The sequence below is a fragment of the Notolabrus celidotus genome, chromosome 16 (assembly GCF_009762535.1).
Source record: "Notolabrus celidotus isolate fNotCel1 chromosome 16, fNotCel1.pri, whole genome shotgun sequence".
Classification (NCBI taxonomy): Eukaryota; Metazoa; Chordata; class Actinopteri; order Labriformes; family Labridae; genus Notolabrus; species Notolabrus celidotus.
In genome coordinates this window covers 2,939,979-2,955,165 of record NC_048287.1, presented here as the reverse complement: position 1 = coordinate 2,955,165, position 15,187 = coordinate 2,939,979, and the positions used below count along the sequence as shown (strand labels likewise).

The 15,187-nt window shown below is 39.5% G+C and overlaps 1 protein-coding gene across 1 annotated transcript in view; it reads right to left on the bottom strand.

Annotated features, from left to right (window-relative positions):
* Positions 1 to 11,082, bottom strand: part of LOC117827539 (collagen alpha-1(IX) chain-like) — a 49,849-nt gene extending 38,767 nt beyond the window's left edge. Inside the window, exons 1-2 of the mRNA XM_034704119.1 lie at positions 10,961 to 11,082; positions 1,362 to 1,447 (exon numbers count right to left, since the gene is read on the bottom strand). Coding sequence (XP_034560010.1) covers positions 1,362 to 1,447; positions 10,961 to 10,989 — 115 coding nt within the window. The 5' untranslated portion in view covers positions 10,990 to 11,082. The remainder of the gene's footprint in view (positions 1 to 1,361; positions 1,448 to 10,960) is intronic.
* Between the last annotated feature and the right edge of the window lie 4,105 nt (positions 11,083 to 15,187).

Genomic DNA, 15,187 nt, shown 5'->3' with positions numbered 1-15,187 from the left:
ACAAATACAATATATTACCCACCAGTTGTATTCAGTTAGCACTCTCAAGGACAGAAACAAGGAATCTACAAGGTCTTTAATGTCAGTGGGAATTAACTTCACGCTGCACTGTGTGCATTTTTAATGTAAGCTCTCTTATCACTGCAGTTGTTCACATATTTCCACATTGCAAAGCGTGCACAAAGACTCATCATGTTGTCTTTGATATTTTCAGTGCAGACTGCTCAGACAGCTCTTGTGATCCCAATATGTCATCATAGATGAAAACATAATGCTGATGAATATGGCTGCTAGCGTTGCGTGGCTCAGGCTGACGCTATACGTCATCAGGTAAGCTTTATTGTGATGGGTCAAAATGGAAGCTGAGACACTTTCCATGTTTTTAACTTGTTGATTTATCATGAGTTTGGTTAAACCTCAGACTGCTATACATCACTCTGTCATCTGATTTCAGCTTCCATCTTCAGTGCTCCTCTTTGATCTCTTCTTGTGTTTGTTCTGATAATCTAACTAACAGACTGGCCTTGTTCTTCATTGCCACAAAACTGAGGAAAAATCTGACAATTCTCATTTAGTTTCAGTTTAAGAGTTCAGTATTTGATGCAGGTTTTGCAGATTGAGAAATTCCCAAATCAAAAAGAACTTCCTAATTCTTCTGAATATAAGCTCCAGGGTTGTGTCAGAGGGGGGCGCTGTCCCTGGTTTTCTTCACTGCAGTTTCAAAGGGGAAAAGCCTCGTCTCAAAGAACTCCATGAAAGAGGTATTGTGACAGCCGGGGGGCCTCCCTAGTCAATAACCTGAGTCAGCTCATTTAAAGTGAGCAGCACGAACAAAACACATCTGGAAGCTGTTCCAGGATCCCACATAACTGCTGAGAAATGAGATACAGCGGTGAGACGGTATTTATAATCCTATATTTACAACCACTAAACACTTATCTGACTGTGCATTCGGGCCTCAAGTTGTTAAAGTTACTGCCTGCCGCGGCATAACGCTCAGAAAGCCACTCATTAGTGCAATGAGCAGGAGATGAACCACAATTAAGACGTCACATGCAGTTGCATGTGTGTGCCCTGACAAGGAGGGAAACTTCACCTGGCACTCACTGCGCATGCATGTTTGCTTTATTGTGTCCTCAAACAACAGCAGAGAAAGGGCTTGTTGTGATTATCAGAGTGGGCATTTAATCTGATTTAATCCCACAACACAGACCCACAGTGTGTTTGCTATTTTTGGCCTCTGCTTTTTGAGTCCTGATGAAATGAATGACCTCGCAGCAGTCTGAATGCTAGCAGTGTAGTACACAGTGTAGTGATTTAGTGAAGAGTCACTGGGTGTGCTTTGTCTGTGGGTGACTTACGTCCGAGTGCTGGAGCAAGGAGGAGGGCCAGCAGAGCCAAACAGACAGGAGAGTACGCCGACATGGACAGATGCGACGGGAGCTTTCTGTTGAGGAATGATTGAGAGAGTCAGAAGATGGTCGGGCATCGAAATCTCTTTGACAGTTTATTTGAGACTGAGTCAATAGAAACACCACAGGGACTACATGGAGCACTTAGCTGGTGTCCTCGGCGCTCATCCTGAGCTCATCAACAGAGATTCACACTGTCTCTTTAAATCGTGTTAGCAAAGGTAAAAAATATTCCATAAGGTGGTCATTTCTGAGCGAGAAAGTCAGGACATCTAATGAAGACGAAAGACTTCATTGACATTTTTATAACAGAATGATTTCCTTTAACCCTCCTGTTATGTTCATATCTCTGGAACAGCAATAATGTTCCTGGGTCAATTTGACCCAGGGCATATTCAATTATCCAAAAGTGTCAGAACCCCAAAAAATCTGAATACACATTTTTTAAAATCCAATTTTTTACTCCATTACTAACCATTTAAATCCAGATTTAGTCCATTGGTGTTCTTTAATCCTCACAGCTCATGGTTCAATGAGGATAACTCACTTGTTTTTCATTACAATTCATGTTTTTGTCATGCTGCTATTGGCCTAGACCGCCAGGGGAACTGGCACACTGATACACTGGGATCCTAGCTCACCCCCTTTCCCCCAACCCCCTCATCACTTACTTTAACTCTGCCTGTCCCATTAAAGTTACTAACCATAGACCTTTCTGGAGTCCCTGAGCTCCATTGTCTCGTAGATTCCTCTGAGCTGCCGTAGACGTCCTCCTGCTGTGGACGATCTGGACTCCAGCTGATACGGACATGCTGGACTCCAGCAGCAACAGCTACTACTACTGGTCTCATCACTATCACTTCTCTCTTACTCCCCTCTATCTGTCTTTCCAGACCCAACTCGGTCTAGGCATGATGTGTGTCTAACATGAGTCTGGTTCTGCTCGAGGTTTCTGCCTGTTAAAGGAAGTTTTTCCTCTCCGCTGTAACTAGCTAAATACTACGATGTGCAATGCTCATGGTGGATTAAGGTGGGGTCAGACTGAGTCTTACCTTGTCTTGGTGTTGGGTCTCTGTTCATAATTTGACATAGAGTGGTCTAGACCTGCTCTGTTTGTAAAAGCGTCTTGAGATAACGTTTGTTGTGATTTGGCGCTATACAAATAAAGATTGATTGATTGATTGATTGATTGATTGATTGATTGATTGATTGATTGATTGATTGATTGATTGATGTTAAAACTTGTTTTTATGTACATTGAAAAGCCCTAAATATAAATACAATAGTTTTACATGACATATATTTTTTGTTTATTTTATTTTAAATTTTGAATTCTTGTTTTCATGAAGTGATGATGATAAATTAACCCGACACCTCTTCTGTCACATGCTGCCCAGATTTTGATGCTGCATTAAGCGGGTTTGGAAGGCATATATTACCTAAAATAGACTTTAAAAAAGGGTCAATTTGACCCGCAACATAACAGGATGGTTAAAAGACAGCAACCCCCAATTATCTCTTCTTTGTTTCACATAATGTACGTATCAGTACAGATCACATAATGTTCTTTTGCATACAGGATTTATGAAGTTAAACACCAAATGATTGAAATGATGAAAAGTGCTATTGACTGAACAGGATCTGCACAAATCTGGGAAGATGTCCTTCTTGAGAATCCTTGCACACTCTCCATGTAAATCTGAAAACCATGAATTGGCTTGAGCTCAGCTGTGTTAGCATGAAGAAGTCTTTGTGGACCTTGTTTATAGTCAATGCTAAGGCCACTATATGCACAAAATGCTCATAATTAAATGGAATTTAGATGATAAAGCTTTCAGGGAAATGATTATTTTGTCCCTCAGAAGTTGGTGGAGACCAAAGCAAAGTTGAGAGGAGAGTAAATGTAGGACAATCAAGAGAGGTGAACACAATCCTGAATTATCTATACCAGGGGTTCCCAAATTATTCAGCCTGCGACCCCCAAAAATATAGGTGCCAAAGACTCGTGACCCCCACTGTCCCTCAAAGTGATTTAATGCGGCTTCATTTAGCTGGTCTGCAGAAAATGACCCTACCTATATGAGCATGTGTCTGTGTTTCCTGTGCTGTTATGAATGAACCTGCTGCTACTGATGCTTTGATAATTAACTGTTCACTAACCCTAAACTTAGGAGTCATCTGGAAACAAAGAAAGGCAGAAAATTCCTTACACTTTATATTTTCAAGGTTTCATTTCAAGGTTAGCTTCTATTTTTGTTGATATTTTTTACTATAATGGGTGGTCCCGACCCACACCTTGGGAACCCCTGATCTATACTGTTGCGTTGTTAGAGGATCATCTAACTAAACCTTGATAAGGGGACCTCAAGTAAGCATTGATGATTTTAAAAGTTGTCAATGAGGTATCTATCATGTTTTTTATTCTTTCATCATTGATTTGTTCATGTTACAGAAACACAAGAAGTTTAGCTAATTCCTGCTGCTTTTGAAGTTTGGCCATCTGGACCTTACGTCCTCCTCTTATTCTGATGTTATGTAACCTTACAGACTTCGAGTCCAGGCCCAACTCAAGCAATCAGAGCTTTTCAGTCTTGTCATAAAGTCAGTGTGCACTATTAACACTAGTGACTGGGATGAGGCAGCTTTTCAAGGTGATCTCACCTGGCAGTGCAAGTGTTGAAGGAGCGCTACCTTTGGTCTACACTTTCACTAGCATTAGTAACTTTTACAGCCATCTCAGATCCATCATCACGTGACTGACGGAGACCGTGAGCAGTCTTGTCCAAAAGATTGCAGCTCTTCAATGGAGAAATAAATGAGAGGTGGTGTTTCTGAGGGTGTAACCCATCTGCAGTCAGAACTCTCTCTCAGATGTGTGTTGCTACAGCAGTGTGTGCCTTTCAGTGTGTGTGTGTGTGTGTGTGTGAGTGCACTGTCAGAGAAATGACTAATGGCTGAGGCAGCCAGGTCTCTTAAGAACAAGCACTGGGCTCTAACATTATGCCCTTCACGTTTAAGGAGCATCTACAAATCCTCAGCGGGGTTTGCTGTCTGCCCCTCACGCGAATCCATCAACAGTCCAGACTGGTGCAACAACATGTCACTGATGAAACGTGACGGGGAAGCTCTCTCTATTGAACCTTTTAAACTTATAAACCCAAAGTTATCAGAGAACATGGCGACGTGCCAAACTGCTAATATTTGTGCTGTGTTCGTTATCTTAACATGCTCACACAGATACTTAGACCTGCAAAACATGCAGGGAACAAACAAGCTAAAGCCAAATGATAGTTTAGTAGATATGGGAAAACTTGAGTTAAAATCTGTTGGCTGTGCTGGATGAAAGGATTGGAATAACCTTTGTTCATATTTGTCAGTTATCAAATGACAAGTAGCTTAGCTTAGCAGTGATACAAAAATCTGTGAAATCCAAACACACATAGCCACATAGGAACCTGTCCTTTCCCTTGAGTCCCATACCAAGCTTAGCTATTTGACAATTTGGGCTTACTTTATAACATTTTAACTGGGAAACTTTACTGAATCCAATTGATGTGTTTACATCTGAACCTGAAACGTAATAAAAACCATGGCCCATATGCACGTCCAGTCATTACACAAACTGGACCATTAGTCTACCTATATGAGCATGTGTCTGTGTTTTGGTCGTAGCGTTAGCCGAATGCACGACTGCAAATAACTGGCCAATGAACTAACTGAGCCATGAAAGTGAGGCTGGTGCAAAACGTCATATGTCCAGGGAACCTCCTGGAAAACCCTGATCCAACAAATTCAAACTGCACGTCTACTACGCATAAACAACAATAAACATGGCGAGCGGTACCGCTGTGACTGAGAGAAGATCAAGAAGAAACAATGCTTCAGAGGAAGAAGAAATGGACATTTGATTAGAAGAATATAGAATGAACAAACAGCTGTTATCAGCAAGTCAATCAAAGTCAAAGAGAACAAACAAGGAGAAAGGGAAAGTTTGGCTTCAGATCTTGAACCGGGTAAATGTGTGTGGTGTTTCTGAGCGCGCACAGTAGAAGACCTACAAAATAAAATAAGCAACATGAAAGCAGCTTTGTGCAACAAGCACCGCCACCAACGTGGTCCAGGTGGAGGACCACCTGTCCCCCCATTGGAGGATGAGGACTTATTAATGGAGTTGTTTGGGAAGGATTCACTTCACGGTGTTGCTGGTAGGTTACCAAAGAATGATGTTCTACTTCATTCATGTCAAATAATCTACAGAAGAACTTTTATTTACATGGTTATGATTTGTCGGCACTACAGGGTGGAATTGTGTAGGAACAGTCTAACAGGTGTGGTAATCCTGCTGCTAGCACCTGTAATGGTGGGGTCTACCTCCATTAAATGTAATGCTTTATTGTGGTGTTAACCTGACTCATGCAGACCGCAAATCCATTTGCTTTTCACCATTAACACAAACGGCCTGTTTCCATCGCTAATGGCTGGATGTGCATATGGGCCGAGGCTCCTCTGTTCTAATCCAGATTCATATTTTGTTAAATTTTCCCCAAATTAGGGATTTTTCTAGAGTTGAAGCACAAAATTGTACTATTTTATCTTAAATTAGAAAAAAATAAGATTCTCTCTCTTAGGTAGATCCAATATATTTGTAAATGTCCGGGGCCCCTTTCTTGAATCTGTCCATAGTACTTCATTTTCAGATATTCCAAGTTAAAGCAAGGTGAAATGAATGTGGAATGTAATTTAAGTTAGTATCCGGGTAATAAGCAGGATAAAGCATTGTAAGCAGGTTTTCAGGGTGCTCAAGACTCCTCCGCTTCACGTCGTGGGTCTTGTCTCACCCTGTCGGGATTCTTTTTCACATAACAACCTGCTAATCATACATTATCCCTTACTTATGGTGTGTTTGTTTGGTTTGCTGTTTTCTCTTTTGTTTTAATTGGAAATTTGGATGGATGTGTGTGTTTGTATGTCCATATATGTATGTGTATATATATATATATATATATATATATATATATATATATGTGTGTGTGTGTGTGTGTGTGTGTATAGATTTTGTATTATCAATATTTTTATTATTATTTATTTTTTTCCTGATGCTTTATGTTAAAGCTGGAGTCACAAGTGTGGTCATTGTTATTTGTAATGTTGTCTGTTCGACATCAGCAAATATGTTAATGCAGCTATTATTTTTTCTAATATCACTACTTGTATTTGTTTAAAGGTGACATATCATGCAAAATTGACTTTTTAATGGCTCTCTACCTGAAATATGTTTCCCTGGCATGTCTACAAACCCCCCGAGAATGTAAAAAATCCATTCTGCCCCTGTTCTGATTTCTCCACCTTTCTGTAAATGTGTGTGAAACGAGCCGTTTCAGACTTCAGTGTTTTTGTTACGTAACAACAATATCCGGTCTGTCGCAGAGTCAGAGCTCGGAGCTTGTTCAGCCCATAGTCTGTATAAAATAATACTGAATCCCTCCTCCGTTTTTCATTACCTGCACACATGTGTGCTAACAAGGAGCTTAGGAGGGAGGCATGCTAGTTGTAGGCTGTCTTAATAAACACAAAGGTCGGTTTTACTCCCCACGTCTGCAGATTTGAAGATCTAGTGGATGATTTTTATTTGTCATGGATAAGTGCTAGCGCTAGTTAGCATAGCTACATAGCTACATGTCGTAGCTGTAGCTGTGTACCAAGACACACGTCAACATACTGACAAATAAAACAACAAGAAACACTAAATCTGTGACCAATCCTTCAGAAAGGTCCTGCTGCCTTTCTGGCAGAGGTCGGTTTTACTCCCCACGTCTGCAGATTTGAAGATCTAGTGGATGATTTTTATTTATCATGGATAAGTGCTAGCGCTAGTTAGCATAGCCACATAGCTACATGTTCGTGGCTGTGTACCAAGACACACGTCGACATACTGATAAATAAAACAACAAGAAACACTAAATCTGTGACCAATCCATCAGAAAGGTCCTGCTGCAGGCGCCTCTCCGTCAGGATCAGATTCTGGATCAGATTCAGAGGGTTGAAGTAACGTGATCTCTGAGCAGCCGTGTATATTCAGCCAACATGTAAACATTAGGTCAACGTGTTGGACAGCCGAGGCACATCCACTTCCTGAGGGGGCGTGGTCAAAGAGAAAACAGAGTGTTCTGAGGAGGACTGAAGAAGAGAGTTTTTCAGGCAGACCAAAATCTGATTTCAAAGTGTTTTTTTGAGTATAAACTTTAAAGACATGTTTTGGGGACCTCTTAGACCAATATATATTGATGAAAAAAGCGTGATATGTCACCTTTAACATGTTGATGCCTTTATATAAAAGGTGCTTATATATGTATCTTATACCATTGTTGCATAATCCTTTGAATGCCAATAAAAAAAGGAAAAAATAAAAAAAATAAGCACAACATGACTTTGAAAGTTTCCAGAAAGCAACTATTTTCTGCTCCACTGTCAGCAGCAGAAGTGTTGTCCCTGCTAGCAAGCCTTTTTCTTTAATCTGAAGTCAGTCATCTCAAAATAATCAAGAGCTACACTTTCAAAATAGGAATGTAAACATCTGATGTATGACTTGTAGTCTATTTTTTCAGGCTTTTGAAACCAGACTATAGGGAGGCGAGATCGAGTGTATTTCCCAGTTTGTCAGTCAATATAAAGACAATGGACATGAAATGTATCCTGCACTCTGCATTTTTTATGTCCTCTACTTGAAAGTTCTCCTAACATGATCCCACGATGGGCTCGTTACTACTAAACAGATGAGAAGGAGAGTGTGAAATTCCAGGTAACATCTGCCCTCACACTCAGACTTCTCCTCCTGCGACCTTGCATAGGCGGTTTCTACTTTTGCAACTTTCCTCAGAACAGAATCCCTCAGGGCTTCCTTTTTTTCCGCAAATAATGACATGAAAGCCCTGTGAAGACGGATGGATTATAAAGCTGAAAGCTGTCTTAATGTAGGCTTTGAGCTGCAGGCAACACTTTTTGAATTATACTACCTTCACACTGAGATTAAACGCTGTCATACATGCATCTAAATCCCATTTACTGCAAGTGTAAAAGTGTGTAATTTACATCCTGAGAGATTAAAGGTCCTGTCTCTGGTTTCAGAAATGTAATACTTCCACAGATCAGATGTGGAATAAAAAGAAAATCTACTCTATATGTTCCGGTAAAAGGTTTGTGAGGACATCAATCAGTCGAGTCAATTAGTAAATGACAAGTCGTCTGCTTTAATTCATGCCATTCATCAACAGTCAATGGGACTTTCCCTGCGCTGCCACCCATTGTGATGTCCCGTAGGTGCTCCCAGGATGAGAGTGAGCCAACACTGCTGGCATGATTTTGCTCTCTCATTTGTCTCAATTATTCAAAAAATGGATTACTTTGGAGCATGAAGGGATCAGCTTTCCAATCCAGTCATCTTAAAGATGGATAGTTGCAGGAATTTAACAGTTTGTGTTAGATGTGTTGGAAAATCTCTACAGGAGATACTACTGTACGCTTTAACAGTTAGTCTTTCATCCAGTCAGGCGTTTTCCTTCATATCAAAAGGAAACATGGAGATCTGAAGACCCAGTTCTTATTATGAGACTTCTTTTTGTGGTTTAAATGTCAGAGTAGGTGTTTAAAGGCAACATGTTCAGGCTACTTTAAAAGCATAACCATCTCTTTCATATACACTACCAGTCAAAAGTTTGGACACACCTTCTCCTGCAATGCTTTTCTTTTATTTATAATTTTCAACATTGTAGATTAATACTGAAGACATCAAAACTATGAAATAATCTGGTTTTGCCATAATCTGGATTACAACAGTAGTCAAATAGGGCTATCCATTGTGTACTAACCCTACCTCTGAACAACACAACTGATGGTCTCAAACACATTAAGAAGGCAAGTCATTCTACAAATGAACTCTTGACAAGGCTCATGTTCATTAGAAACCATTCCAGGAGACCACTTCATGAAGCAGACTGAGAGAATACCAAGAGTGTGCAAAGCTGTCATGAAGGAAAAAGGGGGCTACTTTACAGAGTCTAAAATCTAAAACAGATTCTGCTTTGTTTAACACGTCTTTGTTCATTACATAACTCCATATATGTTCTTTCATAGGTTTGATGTCTTCATTAAAATAAATACAAACCCTTGAATGAAAAGGTGTTTCCTACGGAAGAGGATAAGAGCCAATTGAAAAACAAAAATGAAGGTCAAATTTCTTTTTTTATTATTATTCTTAGGAAAAAGTCAGAATTCTGAGATTAAAGTCAGAATTCTGGTGGATTTTCAAAGCTATCTGAAATTTAAAAATATGCCTGGTAGTTATATATTTGGCATTACAATAAATCTCAGTTTCCACTGATATGTTTTGATTCAGACTGAAAGGAGAAAACCTCAAAATGTGATGCTGCCAATTACAGCTACACGTGATTGGGAATTTCAAAATAAAAGCCATTGGACATGTAGTATGTTAGTGATGATTTTGGATATTTTCAAAGTGAGATTTTTTAAACAAATCCCTGTTTCCATTGACTAATTTCAGTTCAGACAAAAAGTAGACAGAATTCTGACTTTTTTCTCACAATTCTGACTTTAATCTCAGAATTCTGACTTTAATCTCAGAATTCTGACTTTAATCTTAGAATTCTGACTTTTTTCTCAGATTTCTGAGTTTAATCTCAATCTCAGAATTCTGACTTTAATCTAAGAAGAATTCTGACTTTAATCTTAGAATTCTGACTTTAATCTAAGAAGAATTCTGACTTTAATCTAAGAAGAATTCTGACTTTAATCTTAGAATTCTGACTTTAATCTTAGAAGAATTCTGACTTTAATCTCAGAGTTCTGAATTTAATCTTAGAATTCTGACTTTTTTCTGAGATTTCTGACTTTAATCTCATTCTCGGAATTCTGACTTTAATCTAAGAAGAATTCTGACTTTAATCTTGGAATTCTGACTTTAATCTTAGAAGAATTCTGACTTTAATCTCAGAGTTCTGATTTTAATCTTAATCTCAGAATTCTGACTTTTTTTTCTGATTTCTGACTTTAATCTCAGAATTCTGAATTTAATCTCAGAATTCTGAATTTAATCTCAATCTCATAATTCTGCCTTTTTTCTTAGCTTTCTGACTTTAATCTCATAATTCTGACTTTAATCAGAGAATTCTGACTTTTTTCTCAGAATTCTGACATTAATCTTAGAATTCTGACTTCAATAATAATATATATATTTTTTTATTTGACATTATTATTTATTTTTTTCAGTGGCCCTAATCCTCTTCTGCAGTTTCCAAACTTTTGACTAGTAGTCGATGCTAAGATACAAATCCCAACACACCCATAAAGGTGTTGAGTTCTAAGAAGCCTGCAAAGAGAAAGTATGGATGTGTCTCCTCTCTATATGAAGTTTAAATTAGATTATTAGGGCACACTCACACTGAAAATGGTATTCATTATTATGGAAACTCCACAAAAACCTCAAAGACAAGCGTCTCTGATGACCTGACAGAAGTTCAACGTGATATATTTACCTTGTCGAGCCAGAGCAGTGGAAGGCCATGTTTCAATCCGCTCTGTGACGGGAGACAGACAGGCGCAGCGACAAGTCACAGCAGCGAGGTTTCAGGAGCAGAAGGAGCCACAGAGATGAAATTCCCCTGTGAAGTCAGTCCTACCTGTGCATGTTGAGGACTGAGGCAGAGGAGCGGCTCAGGGGATGCTCAAGCACTTTCTGAGGACACATAAAAGTTTGTTCAATGAGTTCTCATTGGTCAGGAGTCGTTCAGTAGGGGGAGGCTACATTTTATTACCGACACTTAAAAAGATGCAGAAGCCCATGAAGCCTCCATGTGTACCCCTCCTCCTCCCTCCTGTTCTTTTCTTTACAGTGCCTCCTAATGGCATGTATGCCTGTATGTAATTCTCTCAATAATTATTGTTGGGATAGAGAAGAAACAGCAAGTAAGTGATGAAATGTGGGTTTCATAATCACGTGTACTCATCAGTGTGGCTGACAAATGCACGTTAGCCTGTAGTGTTGACATGAAGGAAGCCTTGTTATTACCCGCGGGGCCTCAGGGAGACCTGCTGTTTATGCATCCTGCATGTTATGTAATTGATTTTGTGGTGTTTGATCTGTGATTTTTGTTGCACTTTGGAAGATCTGAGGGATGAAGAACAGATGGAGTGAGTGAAGCTGTTAGAGGAATATTTCACCAACTCAGCTAAAATGAAATATGTGATAGTTCTGACTCTTGTTTTGACACTTGTTACAGGTAAGAGTTCCTCATCCACAAAAGGTTTAACTGCTCAGGTTGTACACTACCAGTCCAAAGTGTGGAAACACCTTCTCATTCAAGGGTTTGTGTTTATTGTAATGATTGTAAACACTGTAGATTAATACTGAAAACATCAAAACTATGGAAGAACATATATGGAATTATGTAATGAACAAAAAAGTGTTAAACAAAGCAGAATCTGTTTTATATTTTAGATTCTGTAAAGTAGCCCCCTTTTTCCTTCATGACAGCTTTGCACACTCTTGGGATTCTCTCAGTCTGCTTCATGAAGTGGTCTCCTGGAATGGTTTCTAATGAACATGAGCCTTATCAAGAGTTCATTTGTAGAAGACTTGCCTTCTTAATGTGTTTTAAAACCCTCAGTTGTGTTGATCAGAGGAGGGTTAGTACCAAGCGGCAACCTCCGGTCTACAAATATGAGTCCAATGCAGAAATGCTAAAAATTGCAGTTCATCAAGGATCCGCTGGAGGCTGGCTCCGGAAGTACCAGAAACCACATACACACCAATTTACAAATTTCAGCTGAACCTTTTAAAAAACAAAATAACTGGTCATTCACTCCTCCAGCACTCACAGCCCAGCCCACAAACCCATCCACATCAACAATCAAGCAGTCGAAATAGTGGATCACTTCAAATATCTCGGACTCACCCTGGACAATAAACTCAACTTTGATCAACACACCACTGACATTCACAAACGCTGCCAACAAAGACTCTCTGCCATCCGCAAACTTAAAGCACTTTCTGTCGCCCCCCCCCCACCTTCTACTGTTACTGTACCAAAGCATCATCCAACCCATTCTCCTCTACTGTTCCCCCTGCTACTACAACATGCTAACTGTCTCCAACAAAAACAAACTCATACGCATCACAAACACTGCCACCAAAATCATCCGCCTCCCCACACCCAACCTGTCTGACCTCAACAACAGAGCCATCATACGCAGAGCACGGACTATAACACTGGACCCGCAGTGTGTTCATATGTGTTCGGTGTGTTCATATGTGTTCAGTGTGTTTATATGTGTCCTATGTGTTCATATGTGTTCGGTGTGTTTATATGTGTCCTATGTGTTCATATGTGTTCAGTGTGTTTATATCTGTCCTATGTGTTCATATGTGTCTGGTGTGTTCATATGTGTTCAGTGTGTTTATATGTGTCCTATGTGTTCATATGTGTTCGGTGTGTTTATATGTGTCCTATGTGTTCATATGTGTTCAGTGTGTTTATATCTGTCCTATGTGTTCATATGTGTCTGGTGTGTTCATATGTGTTCTGTGTGTTTATATGTGTTCGGTGTGTTCATATGTGTTCGGTGTGTTCATATGTGTCCTGTGTGTTTATATGTGTCCGGTGTGTTTATATGTGTTCGGTGTGTTCATAGGTGTTTGGTGTGTTAACATGTGTCCGGTGTGTTTATATGTGTTCGGTGTGTTTATATGTGTTCAGTGTGTTTATATGTGTTCGGTGTGTTTATATGTGTTCGGTGTGTTTATATGTGTTCGGTGTGCAGATACGTGTCCTATGTGTTCATATGTGTCCGGTGTGTTCATATGTGTCCGGTGTGTTCATATGTGTCCAGTGTGTTCATATGTGTTCGGTGTGTTTATATGTCTCCGGTGTGTTTATATGTGTTCGGTGTGTTTATATATGTCCGGTGTGTTTATATGTGTCCGGTGTGTTTATATGTGTCCGGTGTGTTCATATGTGTTCGGTGTGCATATATGTGTCCTATGTGTTCATATGTGTCCTATGTGTTCATATGTGTTCGGTGTGTTTATATGTGTACGGTGTGTTTATATGTGTCCGGTGTGTTTATATGTGTTCGGTGTGTTTATATGTGTCCGGTGTGTTTATATGTGTTCGGTGTGTTTATATGTGTCCGGTGTGTTCATATGTGTTCGGTGTGTTTATATGTGTCCGGTGTGTTCATATGTCTTCGGTGTGTTTATATGTGTTCGGTGTGTTCATATGTGTTCGGTGTGTTTATATGTGTTCGGTGTGTTCATATGTGTTCGGTGTGTTTATATGTGTCCGGTGTGTTTATATGTGTTCGGTGTGTTTATATGTGTCCGGTGTGTTCATATGTGTTCGGTGTGTTCATATGTGTTCGGTGTGTTCATATGTCTTCGGTGTGTTTATATGTGTTCGGTGTGTTCATATGTGTTCGGTGTGTTTATATGTGTTCGGTATGTTCATATGTGTTCGGTGTGTTTATATGTGTCCGGTGTGTTTATATGTGTTCGGTGTGTTTATATGTGTCCGGTGTGTTTATATGTGTTCGGTGTGTTTATATATGTCCGGTGTGTTTATATGTGTCCGGTGTGTTTATATGTGTCCGGTGTGTTCATATGTGTTTGGTGTGCATATATGTGTCCTATGTGTTCATATGTGTTCAGTGTGTTTATATGTGTTCTGTGTGTTCATATGTGTTCGGTGTGCATATATGTGTCCTATGTGTTCATATGTGTTCGGTGTGTTTATATGTGTCCGGTGTGTTTATATGTGTCCGGTGTGTTCATATGTGTTTGGTGTGTTTATATGTGTCCGGTGTGTTCATATGTGTTCAGTGTGTTTATATGTGTCCGGTGTGTTCATATGTCTTCGGTGTGTTTATATGTGTTCGGTGTGTTTATATGTGTCCAGTGTGTTTATATGTGTCCGGTGTGTTTATATGTGTCCTATGTGTTCATATGTGTTCAGTGTGTTATATGTGTCCAGTGTGTTCATATGTCTTTGATGTGTTTATATGTGTTCGGTGTGTTTATATGTGTTCGGTGTGTTTATATGTGTTCGGTGTGTTTATATGTGTCCTATGTGTTCAGTGTGTTCATATGTGTCTGCTGTGTATATATGTGGGATGAGGTGCACCATTGTTGTGAGGCTGGGTGGATGTTTATTGTTTATTGTGTTTATACATGTATTCCTGTACAGAGGGAGGCAACAAATCTCCTTATTAAGGACAAATAAAGATCTATCTATCTATCTATCTATCTATCTATCTATCTATCTATCTATCTATCTATCTATCTATCTATCTATCTATCTATCTATCTATCTATCTATCTATCTATCTATCTAAAAAAGCCGATCTTTACAGCAGAAATAAACATGCTTACAGCCTGGTTAAAAAACGAGTGTAGTCTGGATAGCTTCTCGATTGGCACACACTGTACGGGGATGCATTTTTTTCTAATGCTGCAATTTCGAAGATAGGAGGCACAGCTGACTTGACTTACAGGCGGGAACACTGTAGCAGTAGCAATATGGCTCCCGCCGACAATTGGCCTCAAAAGATGGGTGACGTCACGGATACTACGTCCATAATTTATACCGTCTAGGGTTAGTACACAATGGATAGTCCTATTTGACTACTGTTGTAATCCAGATTATGGCAAAACCAGATTATTTCATAGTTTTGATGTCTTCAGTATTAATCTACAATGTTGAAACTAA